The sequence below is a fragment of the Cryptomeria japonica genome, chromosome 6 (genome assembly GCF_030272615.1).
Source record: "Cryptomeria japonica chromosome 6, Sugi_1.0, whole genome shotgun sequence".
NCBI lineage: Eukaryota > Viridiplantae > Streptophyta > Pinopsida > Cupressales > Cupressaceae > Cryptomeria > Cryptomeria japonica.
In genome coordinates, this window is record NC_081410.1 from 61,487,655 (window position 1) to 61,513,439 (window position 25,785).

At 35.6% G+C, this 25,785-nt stretch overlaps 1 protein-coding gene across 5 annotated transcripts in view; it reads right to left on the minus strand.

Annotated features, from left to right (window-relative positions):
- The window catches only part of LOC131064163 (MADS-box transcription factor 23), a 207,269-nt gene that overhangs the window by 44,583 nt on the left and 136,901 nt on the right, over positions 1 to 25,785 (minus strand). For all 5 annotated transcript variants that reach the window (XM_059207582.1, XM_057998197.2, XM_057998195.2 and 2 more), the window contains exon 3: positions 10,139 to 10,200. In XM_059207582.1, the coding sequence (XP_059063565.1) occupies positions 10,139 to 10,200 (62 nt within the window). The remainder of the gene's footprint in view (positions 1 to 10,138; positions 10,201 to 25,785) is intronic.

A 25,785-nucleotide genomic window follows, 5' to 3' on the forward strand; every position in this document is an offset into this window, starting at 1 on the left:
TCAAGTTGAGAAGAATCTTCTTCAGGAACTTCAAACTCATCCAAAGAATTTTGATTATTAGAGGGTGATGATTCATCCATAGGTATCTTGTTTAATGAGTCATCACTAGAAGAGGAAGGCTTAGAAGAACTCCCTTTGGAAGTAGATGTTTGCAAACAAGATTGAAAATTAGTATCACCTATCAAGGTATATGTCTTATTATTATAAATAAATTTAACTTGCCTATGCAATGTAGAGGGGATAGCTTGCATACTGTGAATCCAAGGTCTCCCTAATAACAAGTTGTATGTTAGATTTCCCGACATAACATGGATAGGAGTAAGCAAAGTAACAGGTCCCACTGTGATGGGTAAGGTGATAATGCCTAATGAAGACTTAGCCACATTATCAAAGCCTCGAATGGGACAAGAGTCAGGCTCAATAAGGGATGTATCCACATTCATCTTATGCAATAGATTAATGCTACACACATTAAGGCCAGAACCATTATCTACCAGTGTTCATCTTATAGAAGTGTCATTTATGATAACCACAATCATCAAGGGATCATATTGATGTTGAATTTCGCTAGTAGGCAACTCATCTTGTGTGAACACAATTTGAGCTTTAGGATTTATCACAGAGTTAACCAAAGACACTATATTACTAGATGTATTAGGTGGAGGAACATTCAAATCTTTCAAGGCATCTTGTAACATTCCATGATGAGCGAAAGAAGTTTGGATCAAATCCCAAAGGGATATCTTAGCAGGGGTAGCTTTAAGTTGTTCTATGAGATCATAGTCCTTACTAAGCATTTGTGAAATATGAGGAGCTTGAGAAAGAATAGGTTGGGAAGGAGGAAGTGAAGTTGGGATAACTGGAGGAGGATTAGGTTGCCTATTGTTTCTTGTGTTATAGGTGTGAGCAACCGCATTATAACTCTCTCTAGTCAGTTGCTTAGCATACTCATAAGGGCTCTTAGAATAACCTCCTTGCACAGTAATAATAGGTTTCTTAGGAGTGAAAAAAGAATCATTAGCATAACCACCTTGGACCACTAAGATAGGCTTATTTAAAGGTTGAGAATTTTGAGAAGGACAAGCACCTTGGACAGTGAAGAGAGGTTTGTTAGGTGTTTCATTCACATGTATCAAATTGATTGAGGATGGTTTAGAGGAATGAACAAAAGTGTTGGAAGAATTGTTGATAGTATTCTCTTGCACTAAAATCTCATCGCGGATTAAATCAATTTTAGGAGAGAGACAAGGGGTAGGCATTGATGTTCTAGTAGGTAGAGTAATACTAGGAAAGGTCATATCATCCTCGATCATCAAAGGATCTACATGGGGAATAAACTCTCTAGGAGAAGGATCAACATTACTCTCTAAAGTCTCACTTTTGAGAGGGAGATCTTTGAAAGAGATGTTAACCATCTTGCTTTGAACTAGGGTTTCCTAATGAGTAGAACCAAGTTGGGGAGAGGGAGATGCTTTATTTTTAGAGGGAGAATAGTTGAGATTCAAGGAAGGTGAGAAACTATCAAGGGAGTTTTCAATCTTGATTTCATCCCCTTTGGCTAGGGTTCTCTCACAGGGTAGAGAATAATCTACACCTTCTTCTAATGGTTCATCCCAAATAGTGAAGTTGTTGAAAGGAATGTTTGAAGTATTGTCAATTTCGGGAGAGGAGATAACATTGCTTATTAATTCCTCATCCTTAGGAGGGAGAGCATCAATAGATGTGTTAAACTCATCCTCTTTCCTCAAAATATGTTCAATATGATCTTTAGGGGAGAGAGAATTAAGGAAATTGCTTATTATTTCATCTTCTTTCTCTAAGGGATGCTTATGGGTAAGACAAACTTTAGGAGAAGGGTAAGCATTTATCATTAATTCATCATCTCTAGTTGGAATTTTGTTGGAAAAGGAAATGCCATCACTAAGGAATGTAGGGATCATGTCATCTTCTTGCACAAAAGGATCCTCATGAAGGGAGTGTTTTTTAGGAGGAACATGAACATATTTCTCCAAAGATTCATGCTTAGGAAGGAGATCTTTGAAAGAAGTGTTCATAACCTCCTGTTGCACTAACATGCCCCCATTGGAAGGACCAACTTTAGGAGAAAATAAGTCAATGTCCATCAATACCTTTTCACTTAGAAAGGCATCATGTAGGGAAGGTGAGGTAACATTAAGAAAGGTGTTTATGATATCATTCTCTTCCTCTAGGATAGATAAATAGGAAGGGCACATTTTAGGAGAATTGTCAAGATCACTCTTAAAGTCTTCATCCTTAGAGCATGGGAGAGTCTCAAAGGGATTGGAAGCAACTCTTTTAGGCACTAAAATGTTGTTATAGATGGGGGGAGGTTCTTTAGGAGAAGGAAAAATTGAAACAAGGGAAGCTAACCCATTATCAAATGAATGCATCATGACAACAATTTTCCTCTTTCAAATGATAACACATGCAAAATAGAAGGAAATGTTCAATTTTAACCAATGCAAGAACTTAGAATGTAGATTTAGAAAATGAAATTTATGATTCAAATGAGTTCCTAAATCAGATTTGAAATTATTGATCCCAATTAAGCTATCCACAAGTTCAACTTTGAATTGAAAAATTAGGGTTTTAGCAAAATTTCCTCTAAATTTTTTGAATCTTGCAAGAAATTAAGACTTGTAAATACAAATTTGATTTTGAAATAGCATAAACACTCACATTTGAAAACATAAATCAGAATTAGAGAAGATTGGAGTTCACGTCGGGTTCACCAAAATGTGTTAGGGGAAAAAGCAAGACTAAGCAAACATGCCCTAATCTCACTTTCAATCGCACACTTGTGGAATACGAAAGAGCCTAGAGGTATCACACAATTGGCTACTTCTTTCTGTGGAAGAGAGAGCCACGGGCTACCTATTAGGATTTCTATTCCTTTGTTGTAATTGAAAGATAAAATGATGCAAGTTCAATCCCAAACCCCAAAGTGCAAGTATGGACTAATAACAAGATTTGCAGAATTGAACTTAAATAATGGAAAGTTGTAAACACAAGGACAAGACAAGAATGTAAATGCATACCCGGTGTTAAAATATGAATGAAAATGTTCAGGACGGGGGCGCGGGCGCCACTGTCCTGATTCTGCCCCTGAAACTGCTCCTAAAACTGCTGTTTTGCAACCTGAAAAGCTGTCAAAAATGCTGAAAATGTTGTCTGACAGAACGACCAGGGTGCCCAGCGCCCCTATCCCAGGGACCAGGGCACCTAGCGCCCCTGTCCTGGTCTTTTTCTTTGCAATTTGGTGTGTTGTCCCGTCTCAGTTTGCTTCCATCGGATTTGCAACTTGTGGCATCGTCCGAATCCAAAACCTGCACTTATATCTGAAAAGGTATGGTGGGAGGCTATATAGGGTTTTACCTTAGTCAAACCCCCGCTTTGGTGATTTCCACCTCCACGAATAGCCAAGTTTTATTGTAAAAGTAATGTGTGTGCAGACCTTGTGTGTGTGCAAGATCGTAAAATGCAAGTAAGCAAACTAGAGCAACCTAGAAAGTAAACCCTAATTGCTTGTAAATGATAATGTAAATGCTCCAAATCAAGATGTAAAGAGATCTAAAGCATGAATACAAGTGATATAATGAGGCTTATGCAAAGACATGAAAACAACATGAAATCATACCCAACCCCAAGGGAGGGGTACAAGCCAATCTTCAGTCGGTGATCCCTTATTGTTCTTCAATGCCTTCAAAACCCTAAATGGATGAATGAAATTGATAGATGCTTGATGGATGGATGTTGAATATTGTTGAATTCTTCAAAGATCTTCTCTTTCGCTGCATAGAAGGTCCTTGAAAACCAAAAGTCCCGATCCCTTCAAATGAAGAAAGAGAGCTCTTATATATGAAACCCTAGGTCTTAATTTCAACTTTTGGCCGACCTAGAGATTGAATCTCCCACCAATTTCTCGGGGTTAAGCTTTATTTTATGATTGGATCGTGCTCCTAAAATTTTAGGAAAAATGTCCGGGACCGTGTGCACTCCGGGCACCATGGTCCTGACAACTTTTCACCAAATTTTCAGGGCCGTTAGATATGATGATTTTAGAGAGAATCCTAAAGTTACAGGTGATTTCGAGATGTTTTGACCCCCGAAATCAAGCCCCCAAGTTCAAAATAGGACCTAATCAGGGTTTTTGATTAAATGATGTATTGGAAGAATAAAATGAAAGGGGCACACTTTAATGAAAGGGCCCAACTTTATGATGTGGGAGATGATAAAATAGAACCTTAGACCTAATTAATTTAATTAATTAAGTGCTAAAGGGGAAATGCAATGCAAAATGCAAAATGCGCCAAGGCGGGTGCTAAACTAGGTGTGAAATTGTACCACCCTAGCAAGTGCGTACAATTTACGACGCTACACCAAGTTTATTATTCCTCAACCTTGGAACTCTGGAACACCCAGGTTTCCAGGTTACTAGTTCTTCTACCCTATAACTCCAGAATCCCTAGGTTCCCAGGTTCCTATTTCTTCTACCCTAGAACTCTGGAACCCCCAGGTTCCTAAGTTCCTAGTCTTCAACCCCAAAACTCTGGAACCCCTAGGTTCCCAAGTTCCTAAGTCTTCCCAAGTTTTGTGACCTAGGTCTTTAAAGTTTCTCCAACTTCAGTAACCCAGGTCTCTGAAGTTCCCCCAACTTCAGTGACCCAGGTCTCCAAAGTCTTCCAAACTCCTTCTAGTTGGTGACACTTTTGGATGGTGTGATCGACACTCAAAGCTTTAAATATTATGACAACTTTTGTAACTTGTGCACCTTCTTTTGTGGAGGCACATGGGTTCATTTAATTTGTTTGGAAGTATTTCCATTAAGGGATGTACGAGGCCATGCTTGTTGTGGTGACTTATGTCATGTTTACATACTCTGACTTTGGAAGGTCATTCAATTCGCCTTCTCAAGATTGCCTTTTGTGGGTATGGCTAGGTTGCTTGCAAGTATAGAAGTGAAGTGAATGCACTTCCCTACACTCCCAGACTGACATGTAGGGGTCATGATCAGTCTTGTAACCATTTTTTACATATAAGGTTGCTAAGCCTCACTATAAAGGGTTCTCTCCCTGCTGCCTTGAGCTTTCCTATGCTCTTTCTCTTCTCTTGAAGACTTGTAATTATTTTTGCATTTCTGTAACTGTAAGTTTGGCCTTATTCCTTTGAATGAATTGAAATTACATTCTTTCCTTCCTTCAAATTATGCATGTTGTGTATGTTTTGTGGCTCTTCTCTCCATATATGTTGTGTTAACTTGTTTTTCTGAGTGTGACTTGTGGGAATCCTTCTCCTTTTTTGACACTTGACAAATTCTAACCTCCATACATACATTTGGGTTACCCATACAAATGATGTTTGTGCATCTCTTGGGTATTTCAATTGATTCCTTGTTCCATTTTGCGTGGGGAGAGGAACAATCTCTTATCTTGGTGCATCACCTCCTTTTATTTCAAGCAATTCTCTCTTCCCTTTACCTCTGCAAGTTGTTAGGATAGGTTTAGGAGTAATTTTTGAAGTGTTGAGTTGGTTCAACACCTGCACCTAGATTTAGAAGGAATATGGCCTTCTTTGGAGATTCAACCCCCTTGCACAAGGTCCCACACTTCGGGGTTGTTTCCATGTTTCATAAGGTTGCTGAATTGATAGCTCAACAAGGGTGCAAGGTTTTGTGATAACAAAAACCAAAGCCAAAAATTCAAAGATTCATTTCTCTTTCAAGTATAATACATTTTAGATGCCTACAATAAGGATTTCACAATGAAAGATGCTTGGTATCATACTGCTACACCCATAAAACAATGAAAGTGTAGGGTAAATTTTGAAATTTTATTGTGTATGCCTCAATACATGATCCTAATAGAACTTGGCCATGGAAATGAAAATATTTAAAGGCTCCTCCATCCCTCCAATGTTCATCAACTTCGTAATGCACTTTTTTACAACAAATTTTGCATTCTCAACATTGTCAATTTTGGCAATTTTTGTGCAACTTGACTATAAACCCAAAATGAAAGCTATATGACTTCAAAGAATCATGAATACATCCAATTAGTCCCAAATATCCTTCGTACATGATAAAATACCTCATTTGATGCCTTGGACACACTTCATCCCTATAAGGACAATTTTAACAATATGAGACAAGTAAGACCACATATTGAACTTAGACATTACAAATTGGTCTTCAAGGACCTTATTAATTATGAACTTGAGATCCACTCTCATATATAATAAAAAAATTTTAAAACAATTTCTTTCTTTTTTTTTTTTCAGCGAGACCCTTGAACATGGGGTGCTTATAATCTAAATAAAATAGAATATGAACCTTGCTAAAAGGAGAGACAAACTACTGAAAATAAAAGACTCCTATTTGAAGTTTAGGAAAATTTGTTACTATACAAAAATATTCCTCATTATTAGTTTGACCCTTTTTAACATGAGAATAAAGACTCATCTTTTTTTAATAGATCTTTTAGTTAAAGAAGTTATCTTTCTTCTTTCCACCATGAAACAAGCAATGCCAAAAAACTCACATAAGGGAGTATTTAGTTTGAGCCAAAGGAGAATCAAAGAGACTAAAGAGGCACAAACTAAAGAACTTCAAAGGAAATATCCCAATCAAAAGTAGATTAAAAATTTGGTGTTTTAGTTCAATTGCAATCGAACAAGTAGCCTTCCTCAATTTAGGACAAAAAGGATGAATATTTCAAACCTGTGGTAGCTAAATATCACATAGTATTATAGAAATTAGGTGTTTTATATAATTTCTTCACCACTAAGGTCGCATTCGCACTAGTTATTTAATTTACTTAATGTATGCGTAGGATACTTATTGCTTTACGTCTTAAATCATAAGATTAAGACACATGTCATAATATTTTGTAATCAAATGTCTCACATTGTCCTATCTTATGCAAAGAATCCAACAACACAATACAACCTAGGTATATCTTTGTCCCAACTCACCTATTCAAATTGGTGATTGTTCTTCACAAGCCTTCCAGAGCACTCACAAGGCTACTAGACACATAATAGGTCTCAACAACTCCAAAAGGGAATCCATGTCTTCCCACCTTGTCCAGACATTGAAACATGTAAAATTAGGCCTACTACACATGTTCAAGGCCAACTTGAAACATTCTAACATTTAGATCACACCAAATCCTTATAACCCACTCATACAAGCCTATCTTCACTTAGGACTCCAGCCTATCCATAAACACAACTCACAATACTAAATAGGTGTACACCAGCACCAAGGGATTCATAAAAACATCAAGGAAACTCCAGCTTACTGAAAAAACACCATTCTGTACCCTCCCTTCTACCCAAAAGTCTCAAGAAGACCTACTGCTGCAATTTTGCCTTTCTTTGACAGTCATACACATTTAGGACAGTCATAGAGAACTGAGCCATTTCCTCATTCTAAGGTCTCTAAACACCTTCAAAGGTTTCTAATAATATCCTCACACCTTTACCAATCATAAACCAATCATAAATATCATTCAATGCATCATACTCACAAAATATGAGGTTACTAGTTCATTAGGACAACAATATACCTAGTTTTAGGACAGTCATAAAAATGATGAGATTTTTGACCAAACAAGGGCCTCAAAGACTTGATAAGGGTCTACACTAACCCCAAATGTACTCTCAAAAACTCACCAACGATTGAAGATTCATCTTTTTCATATTCACCACTCTAACACATTAATTCTATTGAGAACATCAGATTGAGACACAAAAATCAGATTTGTGTCACCCTTTGTCACACACAAACTTGTATGTGGCACCTTACAAGGAAGAAAAACTGAAAATAGAAACTTACAATGGCCATCCCATCCATTTTCATGAGTATTTTATGATGGGATGACCAAAAATTACATATTTTTATGTCACTAGTTACCCTAGCAAGGGTTTGTGATTGATTTTACAAAATTTATGATAACCTACTCAAAACAAAGTGAAAATGAATAAAATCAAAGCCAAAAATTCAAAGAATCATTTCTCTTTAAAGTAAAATATGTTTCATATTCCTACAATAAGGATTTCACAATAAAAAACGCTTGTTATCAGACTGCTATGCCTAGAAAACAAGAAAAGTGTAGGGTAAATTTTGAAATTTAATTGCTTATGCCTCAATACATGATCCAACCAGCACTTGGCCATGGAAATTAAAATATTTAAAGGATTTTACATCCCTCCAAAGCTCATAACCATCCTTTGAACACCAACTACCAACAAACCACTTCCTAATGCACTTTTTTACAACAAATCTTGCATTGAAAACATTGTCAATTTTGACAATTTTTTAGCAACTTGACTATAAATCCAGAATGAGACCTATATGAATTCAAAGCATCATGAATATGTCCAATTAGTCCCAAATAGCTTTCATACATGATTAAATACGTCATTTGATGCCTTGGACACACTTCATCCCTATAAAGACAATTTTAACAATATAAGACAAGTAGGACCACATATTGAACTTAGACATTACAAATTGGTCTTCAAGGACCTTATTACATGGGAATGGTTCATTCATGACCTTATTACATCTTGACATGCCTTTGAAACTTAAAATGACTCAACATGACCAAAAAGAAGCATATGGCCATCTAGGTGCTCCTGCACCATTATATAATCAAGTGGTTCTCTTTGTATTCCTATTAATTGAATTAATTGTATTGTACTATAAATTTGCATTCTTTAATAGAATAGCATTATTAGTTTTTTCCTTATCTGGTTTCAACTGTGTGTTTTTTCATCATCAACATTTCAGATCTCACTACATGATCAGGATGAAATCAATATTAAAGAGATCATAGATCATTTAATATTAGAGAGATCATAGATCATTTAATATAATCTGAAATGTTGATGGTGGAAAAACACACATAGTTGAAACCAAAAAATAAAAAAACTAACATTATAGACTGCAAAAATTACTTGACTGTAAAGAAATAACATTATTCTCTCATATTTGATCTTTCTTATACTTTCATTAAAACTCTTAAATTTTTTTATAGCTACATCATCAACAAAATTTATATGATATGATATATAACTCATTTTACATATAAAAACAACCTCTTCATAATTAAATTGATGCTTCCAAATTATTTTGCCTAACTTTCAACAAGATTTCTTCTAATAAATTCTTGAATAATTCAAAAGCAACCAGCAATCCAACAAAGTTAAACAGTCTCATAATATAATCCGAATCAGAGATGAAGAATAATTTCCCCAAAGAACTATCAATAGAAGACAAAGAATCGTTGTTTGAAAATTGAAGAGAATGGTTTGGAAGTCTTACCTGAAGTGAAGAAATCGGAAAAGATTCAATAAGAAGGTTATATTCTGGAAAACATGATTTCAGACCCAAGAACACCTAATCCCAAAACCACAAGCCTCCCTTGAGCAGATAAAGCTATGAAATCAGGAATTGTTTTGATTACAGGAAGGGTCCAGATTCAATAACAAATCAAAAGGGTGAATTAAATTTGTCTCACAAGAAGGGAGATAGAAACCCCCCAAAAAAATCAAAGAATACGGTAAAAGTCAGCAGATGTTTTTGACGAGAGAACTGAACCAGATGAAATTAAAAATTGTTTTCCAGATGAAATTACTTACAAATACGTGTGCTGTAAATTGTTTTGGTGAGTAAGTTTCAAGTGACATTTTCAACTTTCTTCATATTCTCCGTAAGTATTTATCTCTTAATGTTGTTTTCTTATTCAGAATATTTGTTTCAAATTTGAATGATATGCAATGTACAGCTATCTTTATCTATTTACTCACTTTGTTTTAAAGATATTAGATTTCTATATAGTATTCAACTTTTTAAGTTTTTGAATTTAATTGTATAGACATTTTTATGAACATTTTGGATCATGTTTCATGATTCATCATTATCAGTATGTAGAAAATCAGACATATATTAATATACTAAATAATAAATGAAATTCAAAGAAAGAAAAAAAGAAGTCGTAAAAAATAAAAATAAAAAAATTCTACAGTAAACATAAGCCTAAGAGTAATATGTTGCCCAAAAAAATGAAATAATATTTTAAAAGATTGTTTTTGCAGCAGAGTGAAGAAATGCTACCTGGAGTAATCTTGCAGGTTTTCAAAATGACGCTTCATGATCACAGCCTCTCTTTGCCATCGCTGTTATAAACACAGTTTGAATATTACTCTTTCTTTCTCAATACAAAATATCCATCAATAGCTATATAGTTTTCTGTTGTCCCTCTTGTTGTACTGTTCTCTTTGGATTTCAATAAATTTTTACCCCTCTTTTAGTTAAAAATAGCTATCGACACAAAATGCTCATCAATAGCTGCCAATCACTATGTAATATTGACAATGCAAATTGTTGCTATTTTAGAAATTTAGTACTCTGTTCTATATAAACGAAAGCTTCTCTTTGTCATATTATAATAATTATGTCTCTTTTAAGTCTGCCTTGGCAGAGGCTATAGTATTTACCATTTGTTATTATTATTAATTAATATCAGAACAGTGAAAAGCTAAAAAGAACTTATTCATCTTTCTAATGGTCTGTATTACAGCTATTTTGTAGACACTAAAACAAGTTTTCGGTTCTGATTAATTTATCAGGTACATTTCAAGAGCAAACATTGTAAGGAAAAAAAATTCAAAGCTACAGACCTTGCATCTGCAGAAAAAAAGTACTGTTGACAGGTGACAACTGTACATATTTATGAAAAACAGATTTTAATTGGAGAATGAGACACAAATCAATTTTACTCTTTTTTAAGAAGGCACAATGTTGTATTGTTGTTAGAGATTGGTAAAAAGAAAGGTCTTTTGATGTTAAGCACTTGAGTAAATTTCTGGTTTTTAATTCAAGATATTTGCAGTCCATTCAGTACTTTAGTAATGCAAATGCAAATGGGCAATGCATTAGAATATTTTGCATTTGTGTGTTCTCAAGGTCTACCATTCTGTGAATGCATTTTCTATAATCCAGGTCATCGGCTATGCAGATAATGGTCACCTGCATATGGTATTTTGCCATGAAATAATGAAAACTGAAAATTCTACAGCATGCTATGTTTTCTCTTTTGTTATAGTTCTTTGTTCTTAAGTGGAAACTATGACTTTTAGACTGGGTTTCACGTTCAACTAGTACATGAAATGAAATGGGTATTTAGGAGCAGCTAATGGGAAGAATTCAGAGAAATATGAAGAACCTGAAAGCAGTCCTATCTCTTAACCAGCTGATTAAACATTATAACAACAAGAAACAGAAGAAGCAAATATCAGACACTTACAACAGCGAACAAACATTCATAACAAAAATGGAGCCTTACGAAATGTCCAGCAAACTCTTCAGAATAAAATTCTTTATATATATATATATATATATATATATATATATATGACTTAAGTGTATATCTAATTCTATTATAATTTTTATTGAGGCTTGTACAAAAATCAAAGAGGTTGATCATTAACAAAATTTCGTAGCCTTACAGAACAAACAGAATTTTTGATTGAACGATTACAGGAATTCATTATGGAAGATAACTATTCATGCTACAGTAGGAGGGTGGTGGTACTCGAGCATCATTTGTCAACAAAATAAATTATTATAAACTATTACTCTACATAAGTGTACATAACTCAGATTTTTGGTTTTTGTTTAAGTTAATGGTTTTGAATGAACCTATTGAAAAAAAATTCTGAATGCAGAGTCATTATGAAATTTGGGATCATACCTCAGACGACTTTATAAAAATGGATTCCTGTCAGTCTTTTCCCATCCTTCCTAAACAAATTGAGACCTGTTAGGACATGTTCAAAGTTCTTTAAGACATGTGACAGTGCAATGACATGTTGCTTCCATGTCCTGAAGTACCACTGGAGTAAAGAGACCATTTGAGCATGCCTATGTGAACATATTTTATTGATTCCACACATAAGATTAATCTTGTACACTAATCAAAACATTTTGCAAGAGTTTGCCATTCTCGAAACGAATCCTGGGTAATTGGTTGAGATTATAAATTTGAGACAAAGCCTGGGTAACTTATTTTTAGTACAGAAATTTATTTTTAATTTGACATACTAGAAAAAGAAGCTATAGCTTTTCTCCCTTCAAAAGCTTTATAGTAATTTCTTATGTGGTAGGATAATTATGTTACCCAAATATTGACTGCTCTATTGGCTCAAGTTACAGTTCTGAATTGGCTGCTAATTCAAGAGCGAGTGCAATAACAAAGGACTATGATTATCCTGATCTTGATCCTTCATCCAGTAGTTACCCTGTTCGTGGAGTGCCTATACAGAATGATGCACACATCCCTTCTCCAGTACCATCATCATCCCAAATTCAGGAGGGTTTCCTCTTTTGACTTCCTCATCGCCACAATAAAAGTAGTTGGTTTTTTATTGTCCTCAAAACAATTTTATTCCTTTCATAAGATATGTAGCTGACTGTGATACCCATCTTCTGAAGCCCACCATATGCAGATCCGTTGTTCGATGAATGTGCCCTCAACCCCCTTATTTAAGTCGAATCTTGATTGAACCTCTAAAGGTAAGATGGGGCCTTCTCGAGCAGGCGGTGTTAACAAAAAATAGCTTTCTCCATCAACTGTGTTAGCTTCCTACTCTTTTATGAAAGCAGTTATTTAATCTTTAGGATGTATCAATGTATAAGTTATGATGTACGAGAGTAATATAATTTATGCATTGGTGTCTAGAGATTGGATAAGCCATTTTTTCTTTTATGACGAATTTTGATAGTCTGTAAACTAGAATAACTAGAAGTTGAGGATATTCACTAAATATAATTGTCTTTCAAAAACTTACACCCTTAGCTAGACTATCTAACCTAATTGAGGATTCAATTATTAGCTTGTGAACTAGGTCTACAATTGCTGGAATTTGAGGGGGATTTGCTGAATATAACCGACTTCTTGAAACTCACAGCCTGGAGTAGAGTATCCGTAGCCTAATCAGGGATTTGGCAATCAATTTATTAGATTCCCTCTCCACGATGAAAAACAAAATGTATACCATGAGGGTAATCATGTAGCAAACTATTTTGCTAGTTAGTGGTTGTTAATGAGGGATACACTAAATGGAAAGAGGAAATGCATCTTACAAGGGAAGCTATTACCTTAATTGATGGGATTGGCCCTATAATAGGTAGTTGAGACTTCCAGCTCTTCCCTTTCTTCAAGGTTTAAGGATTAACATTAATCAAAACCATGAGATGTATTGGACCATCAATACCTAAGTTCAAAATGAATCAAATTTGACATCTAACTTCATTCTAGATTGGTTTCTCTATTATCACTTTTGTTGTTAATTGGAAGCAATCTTTTGTGGTTTCTAAGTTATCTCAAGTCTTAATCTTTATATGGCATGGAGCCAACACCTTTGAGTCAAAATGTTAGTGTAGGTTTTTTATTTTTCCTTATGTTAAGGGGTATTTATTTTCCTACACATTATTTAAGCTTGCTTAGGTTATTAGGAGTGGCAAAATACTTCAACTACATGTGCAACTCCCACCTACTCATGGGTATTTGAGTTACACACCCTGTTAGTAGCAGCTAAGAGGGAAGACTGAGAGAGGGAGGCGGGGGGGGCGGGGGATGGAAGCAGTCTTCACCACAATATGAAACTTAACTACAAAACATAGATCTAATAAACTGCAACAATAAGTCAGATAAGGAAATTAACAACACAACACACAACACCAACATTTTGACATGGAAAACCCGGTTAAGGGAAAAACCACGGTGGGAACCTACCCACAGTAAGATGATACTCTGTAGTTGAATGTGAAAATATTACAATAGGGAATGCACAAGCATTTAGACACATTGTCTAGAGCTCACTACTCAAAATATATTTGTCTGAAAGGCTACAACCCTCAAGGAAGTCTCACTGACTTATAATAAGATTCAGACTACAATCCAGAAGAAATGAACTGAAAGAATAACATCTCCAAATGCCTGATTACAGTCCCAGATAAGCACAGATGTCTGCCCTGCAACACGAATCTCACCACAAACTCAACACCAAAGGATAAATCACTTGTTCACACACAAACCTCTCTCTGTTAATGCAGACACGACATCAATACCCAAACTACAAGACTAAAACACCTATATATATACAATTCATCAACCTTGATAACAAGGTCAGCTAAACCCTCAACCCTCAATTACCAAATTATATCACACGATACAAAGATCAACTACTAGACCAATATAATGGTTGAAATAACATAACATGGTCCTAAATCAAATTCCCAAATGCACAACTCCACCGGAATTCAAGGCAAGATAAACTGCAACACACTACACCATCTACACCATGAGAAATATCGCATAACATGCAAATCATCACCGGTTGATAGAAACCACCAAAAAATCGCACAACGATCAATGCAGATTGCCAAAACAAATAGGACATGACTAAGAAACACCAGCAAGTACGTTAGAATCATCCAGAATAGTTGCACCAACACTACTTTTCAAATCTTCATTGGTCAACATCTTAAAGCTCAAGAACACAACCAATTAGCAAATGTCACTAAAGAAGATAACTTGCAGAGCACAAAATCACGATCCAACTAAAATGAAGATACGCAAGACCATCCCAAGAAATATCCCAAAAGCTCAGCACTAGATCTGATCACTCCAGAATATACCGAAGGATATACTGGACTCTTCAAAACAATGATCAGCAAACTAACACTACAAATTGGATCAAAAAATCTTCCCAATCTGCAATCACCAAAATATGTTATCAATGACAACAACATATCCTAGCAGCAACAATGATCAACATTATCCAACACACCCTATTTTGGCTTGTTATGCCACCTCACGTAACCACTATTTTGTCATTTTCTAACTGGGTTATGGGTTATTTGAGTTTATCACCTTCTTTCTGCTTTATGTGTCACCTTTATTACTCTATTTTTGTTTTTAGGTAAAGAGGTTATGCCACATGTCTTGACATTTACAAAGTAGGTAAAACCTCTCACATTTTATTAGGAGTGGGAGTTAATGCACCTCTTAGATGTATATGCTATTATTTTTTTATATAATAAGCACTATACTCCCACCTTCACAAGTTTAGTGATAGCTCAATGAAAGTCTTCTCAAAATTTTCTTCTTTGTTTCTATTTTCTTTCATTTCACATTTCTCTTCATTTAGCTATTTTGATCTCCAATCATCTATTGCTTGGAGTTGCATGTGATCTGACCGACATCAACTCTTAGCTTGGCACTTCTTACAAAATCTAATATGGTATTAGAGTAATGTTGTCTAGTTTAGATCATTTTTTTTCTAAATTATTTAGAGAGATTTGAGATAATTAGATAGCTAATATTTTACTAAATCAAGTATGCTCTTATCCTACATTTTTCGTGTGACCGAGAGAATTAGGAACAATTTAAAGGAAAATAAGCCTCTAGTTAATTTGGTTGACATATATATATATCTGTGTGTGTGTGTGTGTGTGTGTGTGTTCTAGGTGATTGCAACATTTTGGTAATATTGGAGGCTTTTTTCAACATTTCTAGAGTGTCCAGAAGGCTTAAGAAAGTCAAAAGTGACTTTTATTTAATCAAAATTAGAGTCTGGAGGACATAGTAAAAATCAAAGTGAAAATAAAAATTCAATTTTTTTTACTAGAGTTGTTTCGATTTTGGCTTCATAATTTTAGCTTCCAATTATTTGTAAGAAAAACAATTTTTTAGTTTTCTTTCTAGCATCGAAAAAACTTTTGGGTTTCTAGTTTTATTTCCAAATAACTAGTAAAAATTGCATAAATTGAGTTTGAATGAGGTGTGAGCTATTTTGGCTAGCAAATTTAGTAACTTTTATTAAAAAAATTCTACTATCATGGATGCATCTAGAGTTTCTCTTTTAACACTGTCTAATTATTTTTAATAGAAATCAAAGATGATAATATATCTGAATTTTTTTTTGATATATCATCGTGTTACTATGGGACTTGAAATTGAACATCAAGATGTGGCAAGAAAGATAAAATGGTTTAACAAATGTGATGAACCCTTTGGTACTCTATGTATGTCAGTCTCCTTGACCTTCTTTTTCACATTGAATCTACCACTACACCAAATTGAGTGTGGACCACTTTGAAAAACATCTTTGGTAAGCAGACTGAGTTAAGAGGTCATTAGTTGAAGAATGAACTCATAGGGTTGAATCCAACCAATTTTGACACTATACAAGACTTCTTCACAAAACTCAAATTTGTAAGATTGTAGTTGGAATAGTGTGGAGTCAAGAAGGATGATAAGTAATCATTGATCTTGAGATTTCTTTCTAAGCTTGATCCTAGCTATTTAGTGTTTGTTTCTACATTATATGCTACAAAATGTACACTAGGTACCATATTCAAAATGTCTTGTCTAGATGAATTTGCAACATAACTCACTAGGGAGAATGACAAATTGGTTCAAATGGGTGCAATAAAACCCTCTAAGTCACCCACCTTAGCTATAGATCAAGGCTCAAAAGAACACAAAGGATTTAGTAAGCAAGATAAGAAACAAAAGAACCAAGGTGAGCAAAACAAAGATTAGAAATTCGCTACTTCAAAACTAGATAATTCTATCTCTTCATCAATAGTTCAACAACCTTAGAAGAAGAAGGTTGAGTGTTCTTACTATAAGAGGCTTGGCTATGATGAACATAAGTGTTTAAAGAAACACATTGACCATCTTTCACATCTTCTAGAAAAGAACAATATCAAGGTGCCTAATGCAATCCAACAGAGTTCATCAGAAGGACCTTCTACGGAAATAAATAAGAGTAAGGGGAAAGGAAATGGTAAGGCCCTAGTTGATGTTGATTCACAAGCAAATTCTTGGATAATTGACTTAGGTGCTTCACACCACATGACTTCTTCAGGAGATGATTTCACCTCTTTAGAGAAATATTTTGTGCCTTCTAGATACTAATGGGTGATGACACTCCTATTGAATTGCATGGGAGAGGATCTATTGATGTGGGTGAAGGAACATTTGAAGATGTCCTTTGTGTTCCATCTTTATCAACTCATATCCTATATATTTATCATACCACTCACATTGGTTTTGGCAAGCGAGTTGAGTTCACATCCGAAATAGTGGTAATCAGTGAAATGCATAATGGGTCTACTATTGTTGTGGGAAAAGTAGATAATCAAACTAGACTATATATGTTTTCTCTTTTTTCTTGGCTTTTCAATAGACTTACTCACTTATGTAGATGAGATGAGTTGTTTGTGGTATCAATAGTTTGGCCACTTGAACTACCATTACTTTCAACAACTCAATCAATAGGACATGGTTATAGGGTTGCCTTCTATTCGCTTTTCTGATGGAGTTTTTCAGGGATGCATAAGTATTGGTAAGAATCTTGAGGAGAATTATGATAAAGGCAAAGCATGGAGAGTTACACTACTATTGGAGTTGGTACTTAGTGATTTAATGAGACCATTTCCACAACTATCTTACAACAGGGCTAGATATGTCTTGACATTTATTGATGAATTTTCTAGATATACATGGGTTTACTTACTCAAACAAAAGTATGAGGCCTTTGAGAATTTTCTAGATTTTAAACCTTATGTGAAGAAACAATTTTGGAAGTTCATCAAGATTCTGCATATAGAAAATGGGGGTGAATATGTTAACAATTAGTTTGAATAGTTTTGATCTTCAAAGGTATTAACATGCAACACACAGTTCTAGCACAAGAATAGGTCCTTGAAGGAGATGACCAATTGTATGATTCACTCCAAGTCATTAGTACCTCAATATTGGGCATAGGCCATCGACTGTGCACGTTACATCCAAAATTGAGTTCCTCGTGCAAAATTTTAAACAAGAAAAATCCTTCCAAGTTTGGATTAGTTGGAAACCCATTGTCAAGAACTATAGAGTGTTTGGTTCTCTTATATGGGCCCGCATTCCAACAAAGAAATATATAAGTGTATATATCCATAGAGAAAGCCTTGCATATTTGTTGGGTATTCAGATGATGTCAAAGGGTACAAAGTTCTCCATCCAACCATTCATAAGTTATTAATTGAAAGGAATGTTTTTTTTTAGGAGAGTTCTTATAGTTCTCATACCACTTCTCCATCTACCATCTCATTGGAGACATTGCATCATGATGATAGTTCTTCGTAGGATCTTAATCCTCCTATTCTTGATGAGGAATCTTCTTACTCCATTTCAGATGATGACGATGATGATGGGATTCACATTCCTCTCATGGTCATTATTTAGAGGTTCATACTTATCCCCCAAACTCTCTAGGCTCGATGCCTCTTTGGTATCAAAATACATTTGAGTCAATAGGTGATTGGTTAGGTGATCTATCAAATATAGAAAGAATAAGGTCAAAATTTCAGAAAGCTCCACATCTCTTCATTTCTTTGACTTCTAATCCAAAATATTTTCAAGAATCTTCAAGTTTTCTTGAGTGGGATGTTGCAATGCAAGAAGAGTTTAATTCCTTGGATAGGAATCACAGATGGGATTTAAACCCTCTTCCTAAGGGAAGAAAACTTGTTCTATGCAAGTGGATTGATTAAAAAAAAATTGTAGTAGATGGGTTGGTTGATAAGTATAAGGCTCACTTAGTTAAAAAAGGATTCTCCTAGGTTCACGAGATTGACCACTCTGAGACTTTTGCAGCATTCTCGAAAATGAATTCCATTTGACTTGTCCTTGCTATAGCAGTAGCCCATCATTGGGAATTTCATCAGATGGATGTGAAGATTTCCTTTCTTCATGGAAACTTTCAAGAGGAAATATACATGAGGAAACCACAAGGATTTGTATAGGATCCCACATTTGTGTGTCAACTTTGAAGTACACTATGGCCTAAAAAATGTCCTTGAGCTTGCTATGCCAAGATGGACTCATTTGTTCTAATAGTTGGTTTCACTCGATGCTATTTTGATCTAAACATATGCATTATCTAGTAGGATGGCACTCTTGCATTTTTGGTTCTTCTATTTTGATGATTTGTTGATCATAGGGAGTCACTCATCCACCATCAAGGTAGTGAAAATTGATATACATGATAGATTCTTGATATCAAACTTGGATCTTTCGCATTACTTCTTATGGATTGAGATAACTCAGCCATCTTCAGGTATCTTCCTTGAAAAACCTAAGTATTCACTTGATATGTTCGCTTGATTTTCAATGGTTATCTGTAAGCTTACATTGACTCCATTTTTTTTAGGGATCAAACTTGAGGCTAAGTTCTCTTCACACTTGGTTGATGGCACTTTATACTGATAACTTGTTGGGAGTCTCTAGATGTTAGGGTTTCAAGCAGATCCGAAGCAAATATGAACTAACAATTATATGCAGATTTAAATACAAAAGATAAAGGAATAAAATAGGACATAGGTAACATAGATATTTAATGTGGTTCACCCAAAATGGGTTACATCCACCATACACAATCGTCCAATCTTTCTTATTATCCAGCAAAGTAGTACATCAACATTACAATGCCTTAAGCATCCCTGCCGCTTATAACATGAGTTTTTAGGGCAACAAACAAAGTCAGCCTTTTTAGGGTTTTATTACAATATCAATTTTCATCGACAAAAAAAATGGCAAAAAATTTTTTCTCGGGGGCTACCACCCCTGAACCCCCGTAGCGAGCTTTGCCCGCTTTGGGGACTATCGCCCCCAAATCCCCGCAGCGAGCTTCACCCGCTTTGGGGGCTGCTGCCCCCAAACCCCCAAACTCTGGCAAGGATACATGTTAAGTGTACAGTACTTTGCTAATCAGTCACCACATTTCAACAATCTCCCACTTGGAGACTGATCAGACTCCACACCGAACAATCTCCCACTTGGAGACTGAAACTACACAACACCACTGTACATGCAACATCCGCTGGATAAAACACTAGAACTCGACTGGTATACATTCCACAATTATCAATCAAGAAGACCAACAGAAACTGATGAAGAAATCAACTTCTACTATGGAACTGCCTTCGTGAACATATCGGCAAGATTCTCACTTGTGTGAATCTTCTCAAGCCTTAACTGACCCTCCTCCAAAACAGTCCGAATTAAGTGGTACCTGAGCTGAATGTGCTTTGTTCTTGAATGAAAAGTAGAGTTCTTCACAAGATGAATGGCACTCTGGCTATTAGTATACAATGGGCGATCCTCCTGTGTCTGACCCAATTCCTCTAGAAAACATTGTAACCAAATCATCTCCTTCCTAGCTTCTATAGTAGCAACATACTCAGCTTCAGTGGTTGAAAGTGCAACGACCTTTTGCAGCCTAGAAATCCAACTGACTGCAATTCCCCCTATAGTAAAAACATACCCTGTAGTGCTCCTCTGTGAATCAATATCTCCTACCAGATCAGAGTCAACAAATCCACTCAGAGCAGGATTAGATCGTTTGAAACATAATGCCTTTGTAGTGGTTCCTTTCAAATACCGAAGGATCCATTTCACAGCGTTCCAATGTTCCATACCCGGATTACTCATAAACCTACTCACAACTCCCACTGCATGTGCAATAACTGGCCTTGTGCATACCATTGCATACATCAAACTGCCAACAACTGATGAATACGGGATGTTAGACATTTTCTTTACCTCTTCCTATGCCTTTGGGCACATCTCCTTAGTCAATTTGAAATGACTAGTCAAAGGTGTACTAACTGCTTTTGCATCCTGCATGTTAAATCTTTTCAACACCTTCTTTATATACTCACTTTGGGACAAATTCAAGGTTCTATTTTTTCTATCCCATGTAATCCTCATACCCAGAATTTTCTTAGCTGCACCTAAATCGTTCATAGAAAATGACCTAGCTAATTTATGTTTAAGATCATTTATGTGTTCCATGTTAGACCCAACAACAAGCATGTCATCAACATAAAGCAATAGGATAATATAACTGCCATTATCCAATCTCCTAAAATATACACAATGATCATAATGACATCTATGATAACCGTGTTTAGCCATGAAGCTATCAAATTTTAAATACCATTGTTGGGGTGCTTGCTTTAGGCCATACAAACTTTTCTTCAACCTGCACACCAAGTTCTCCTTACCTTTCACCTCATATCCCTATAGTTGCAACATGTAAATTTCCTCCTCCAAATATCCATGGAGAAAAGTTGTTTTCACATCTAATTGTTCAAGATGTAAATCATCTGTAGCCACAAGACTAAGTACAGTTCTAATTGAAGTCATATTTACAACTGGAGAAAATATTTCATCATAATATATACCCTTTTTTTGTGCAAAACCTTTTACCACAAGTCTGGCCTTATATCTTTTCTAGCCTCCTTCCTCCTCCTTCAATCGATAAACCCATTTGTTAGGCAAGGCACTTTTTTTTGCAGGTAAAGGGACTAAGTCCCAAGTCTTATTTTTCATCAAGGAGTCCATCTCCTCTTTCATGCCTAGCTCCCACTATTGTTTGGCATCCACCTGCATTGCTTCTTCATATTCTTCTAGTTCACTAGAATCAGTTAATAATATAGAATACAAAGAAGGAAAAAATCTTTCAGAGGGTCTACTTGACCTCGTATAATGTCTAACACTTGTAGGAGTTTGTGGGACATTCTGTTGTTGCTGAGCATCAGGTACCTATGGCATTTCATTTTCAGGAATCTCATCCAACACCACATATTCTTGCTTGTCCTGTTCATGCTTCTTTTCCTGCGTCTGTTCCTTATACATAACCTTCTCATTGAATATAACATCTCTACTTCTAGTTATTTTCTTATTTTCAAAATCCCATAACCCATAGCCATATTCATCTATCCCATATCCAATGAAGGTACATTTCTAAGATTTAGCATCAAGCTTGGTTCTATTTTCTTTATCAACATGGACAAAAGCTTCACAACCAAAGGTTTTTAGAAAAAAATAATTTACCTTTTGACCAGTTCATGCCTCCTCTGGAATACCACCATCCAAAGGGGTCGAAGGTCCTCTATTTATCAAATAGATAGCAGTATGTACAACATCTGCCCAAAAATGTAAGGGCAATCCAACATGCAATCTCATGCTCCTTGCGCGTTCCATGATAGTCCTATTCATTTTCTCTGACACACCATTTTCCTATGGAGTTCCTAGAATTGTCTTCTACTTTTGAATCCCATTTAAGGAGCAGTAATCTTCAAATGCTTTGCTGCAGTACTCACCTCCATTATCTGATCTAAGACACCTCAACCTTTTTCCTGTCTCATTCTCAACCAAAGCTTTCCATTTCTTAAAAGTTTCTAAAACATCTAATTTTTGTTTTAGGAAATATACCCATGTTTTTCTGGTTGAGTCATCAATAAAAATAACATAATAACAAGAGTCACCAAGAGATGATACCTGAGCCGGTCCCCATACATCTGAATGCACAAGCTCTAACTTCTCACTCTTCTTCACTTTCCCAACCTTGAGAAATTTGACTCTTTTTTGTTTGCCATAAACATAGTTTTCATTGAACTCTAAATCAATATTCTTTAGTAGTGACAATATATTTTTGGAGTGAAGGATTTTCATCCCTTTCTCACTCATGTGCCCAAGCCTATGGTGCCATATTATCGAATCTGTTCTTGCAACATCTATTGTTGTTGTCCCTGTAGTAACTTTATCTGTAGCAGCTAAGGTAGAGTAAGTGTTACTAGTACATAGATATAATGTGCCTACCTTTGCACATTTAGCTACTACTAATGATCCTTTAGTGACCTTCCACATACTGTCTGAGAAGGTAACTATGCAACCTTCACTACCTAGTTGCCCTACAGAAATTAAATTTCTTCTTAAATTAGGAACATGTCTTACCTCCTACAGAAACAAGTCATTTCCATTTTGCAACTTGATCTTTATCTTTCTTTTTCCAACAATTTGATAGGGCTCATCATCACCCAAATATACTTGTCCAAAATCACCTTGAACATAATCTAGAAAATATTTTCTATGGGGTGTAGCATGAAATGAAGCCCCAGAATCTATTACCTAGGAATCATTAACATTATCCAAACATAAGATTAAAGCATCTTGTAAAGTATTACTTGCAATATTAGATTCCTTACTGTCGTTTTCATTCTTGTCTCCTTCTTTGTTTTTCTGAGACCAATAGTCTTTCTTTAGATGACTAGGCTTTCCGCAGTACCATCAATCTTTCTTTCCTCTAGATTGAGAGCATCCTTTCTTTGACTTCCCTAATGACTTCTCATTCCAAGAGCCTTTTCCTCTTTCCTTTGATCTTCCTCTGTTCTCCACATTCAAAACACTACCTGATGATGTTGGAGTCTCACCTGTGCTTTTCCTTTGCATTTCCTCACTTAGGATAACACCAACAATATCATCAAATACCAAAGTATTTTTTCTAGAGACAGAGTTACTTACAGCCATAACCAAGCTATTCCAGCTTTCTGGCAAAGAACATAAAATGAAGAGAGCCCTAACCTCTTCTGCAAAGGTAATTTTTACTGAAGACAATTGACTGATAATTGTATTAAATTCATTTAAGTGCCCCGCTACAGATCCTCCCTCACTCATTTTCAAATTAAACAAATGCTTCATAAGAAATACCTTATTTGAAGTTGAGGGTTTCTCATACAGCTTAGCCAATGTCACCATAAAATCTACAACCATTTTTGCTTCTGTTATATTGAAATCTACAGACGGTGCAAGGCACAATCGAATGGATCCCAGTGCCTTTCTATCTAAAATGTCCCATTCTTCATCTAACATTGTGGTTGCTTTCTTTTCCTTTCCTTCTAATGGCTGCTACAAATCCTTTTGATATAGGTAATCCTCCATCTGCATTTTCCATAACTGATAATTCTGGCCATTAAACTTTTCGACCTTGAATTTGGAATCCTCCATTGCTCCCACTCAAATCTGAAAGTCCTACCAATTTACAAAAAACCTCGCTCTGATACCAATTGTTAGGGTTTCAAGCAGATCCGAAGAAAATATGAACTAACATTTATATGCAGATTTAAATACAAAAGATAAAGGAATAAAATAGGACATAGATAACACAGAGATTTAACGTGGTTCACTCAAAATGGGTTACGTCCACCATACATAGCCGTCCAATCTTTCTTATTATCCAGCAAAATAGTACATCAACATTACAATGCCTTAAGCATCCCTGCCGCTTATAACATGAGTTTTTAGGGCAACAAACAAAGTCGGTTTTCATCAACAAAAAAAATGGCAAATTTTTTTTTCTCAGGGGCTACCGCCCCCGAACCCCCGTAGCGAGCTTCACCCTCTTTGGGGGCTACCGCCCCCAAACCTCCACTAGGGGCTCAGCCTGGCCCTAGACCCCAACAAGAATATGTGCTGAGTGTACAGTACTTTGCTGATCAGTCGCCACATTTCAACACTAGATTCATGCGAGAGCCACATGAGTTGAATTAGAAAGCATCTATGCAGATCCTCCACTACATTCAATATACTCATAATTATGGAATTTAGTACATAGCTAGCATGGATATTGACTTGGTGGGATATACCAATTCAAATTGGGTAGGTGATTCCCAAGATCACAAGTCTACTTGAGGGTATTGTTTCTCACTTGGTTCTAGTCTAGTTTGTTGGTTAGGAAAGAAGTCTACAATTTCTCTTTCATCAATAGAGGTTGAGTATCAAGGGGCAATTAATGCCACCATTGAGGATATTTGGCTTCCAAATATTTTGACTAAGTTTTGTATTCCAATCAAAAGGTCTACAACCATCTTTTCCAATAATCAGAATGCTATATAGATCTCAAGAAATCTAGTTCATCACTAGAGGATGAAATGCATTTAGATACATATCTATTACATTCAAGAGTTGATTCACCAAGGCATCATTGATCTTAAGTATTGTTTTATGTTAGAGTAGATTGTAGACATCTTCACCAAACTCATCATTGAAAGAACGTTCCTTCATTTATGAGTTTTTCTTGGGATGCAACAAGTGTCTACTTTAGGAAGAAGTCCTTCATTTTCTACCTCTATTTGAGTGCACACAGGGAGTGGAGGGATTCTTCTCTTAGGGTGAACCTCTATGTATATGGGTACCTAACATGGCCTCATTTGCCAAGAACTATCTTTTCAACCACCTAAGCTACATTTTAGGGGAGGTGTTAGTGTTGGTTTTTTATTTTTCCTTATGTTAGGGGTATTTATTTTCCTACACATATTATTAAATATTGCTTAGGTTAATAGGAGTGGTTAATATTAGGACACATGACAAAATACTTTAGATACATGTGTAACTCCCACCTACTCATGGGTAGCTGAATTACATACCCTCATTTGGCTTGTTGTGCCACCTCACATAACCACTATATTGTCATTTCCTAAGTGGGTTATGTGGTAGTTGGGTTTCTCACCCTCTTTTGGCTTAGTGAGCCTCCTTTATAACTCCTATTTTTTGTTCATGTAAGGAGGTTATGTCACATGTTTGGGCTTTTCCCAAGTAGGTAAAACCTCCCACTTTTTATGGGAAATGAGAGTTAATGAACCTCTTGAATGTATATGCTATTATTTTTCTATATAATTATCACTATACTGTGACCTTCACTAGTTCAGTGATATCTTTGTGAGAATCTTCTCAAAATTGTCTTATTTGTCTCTATTTTCTCTCATTTTAGATTTCTCTTCATTCAGCTATTTTGATCTTTTATTATCTATTTCTTGGAGTTTCATGTGATCTATGATCAACATCAGATCATGAACCAAGT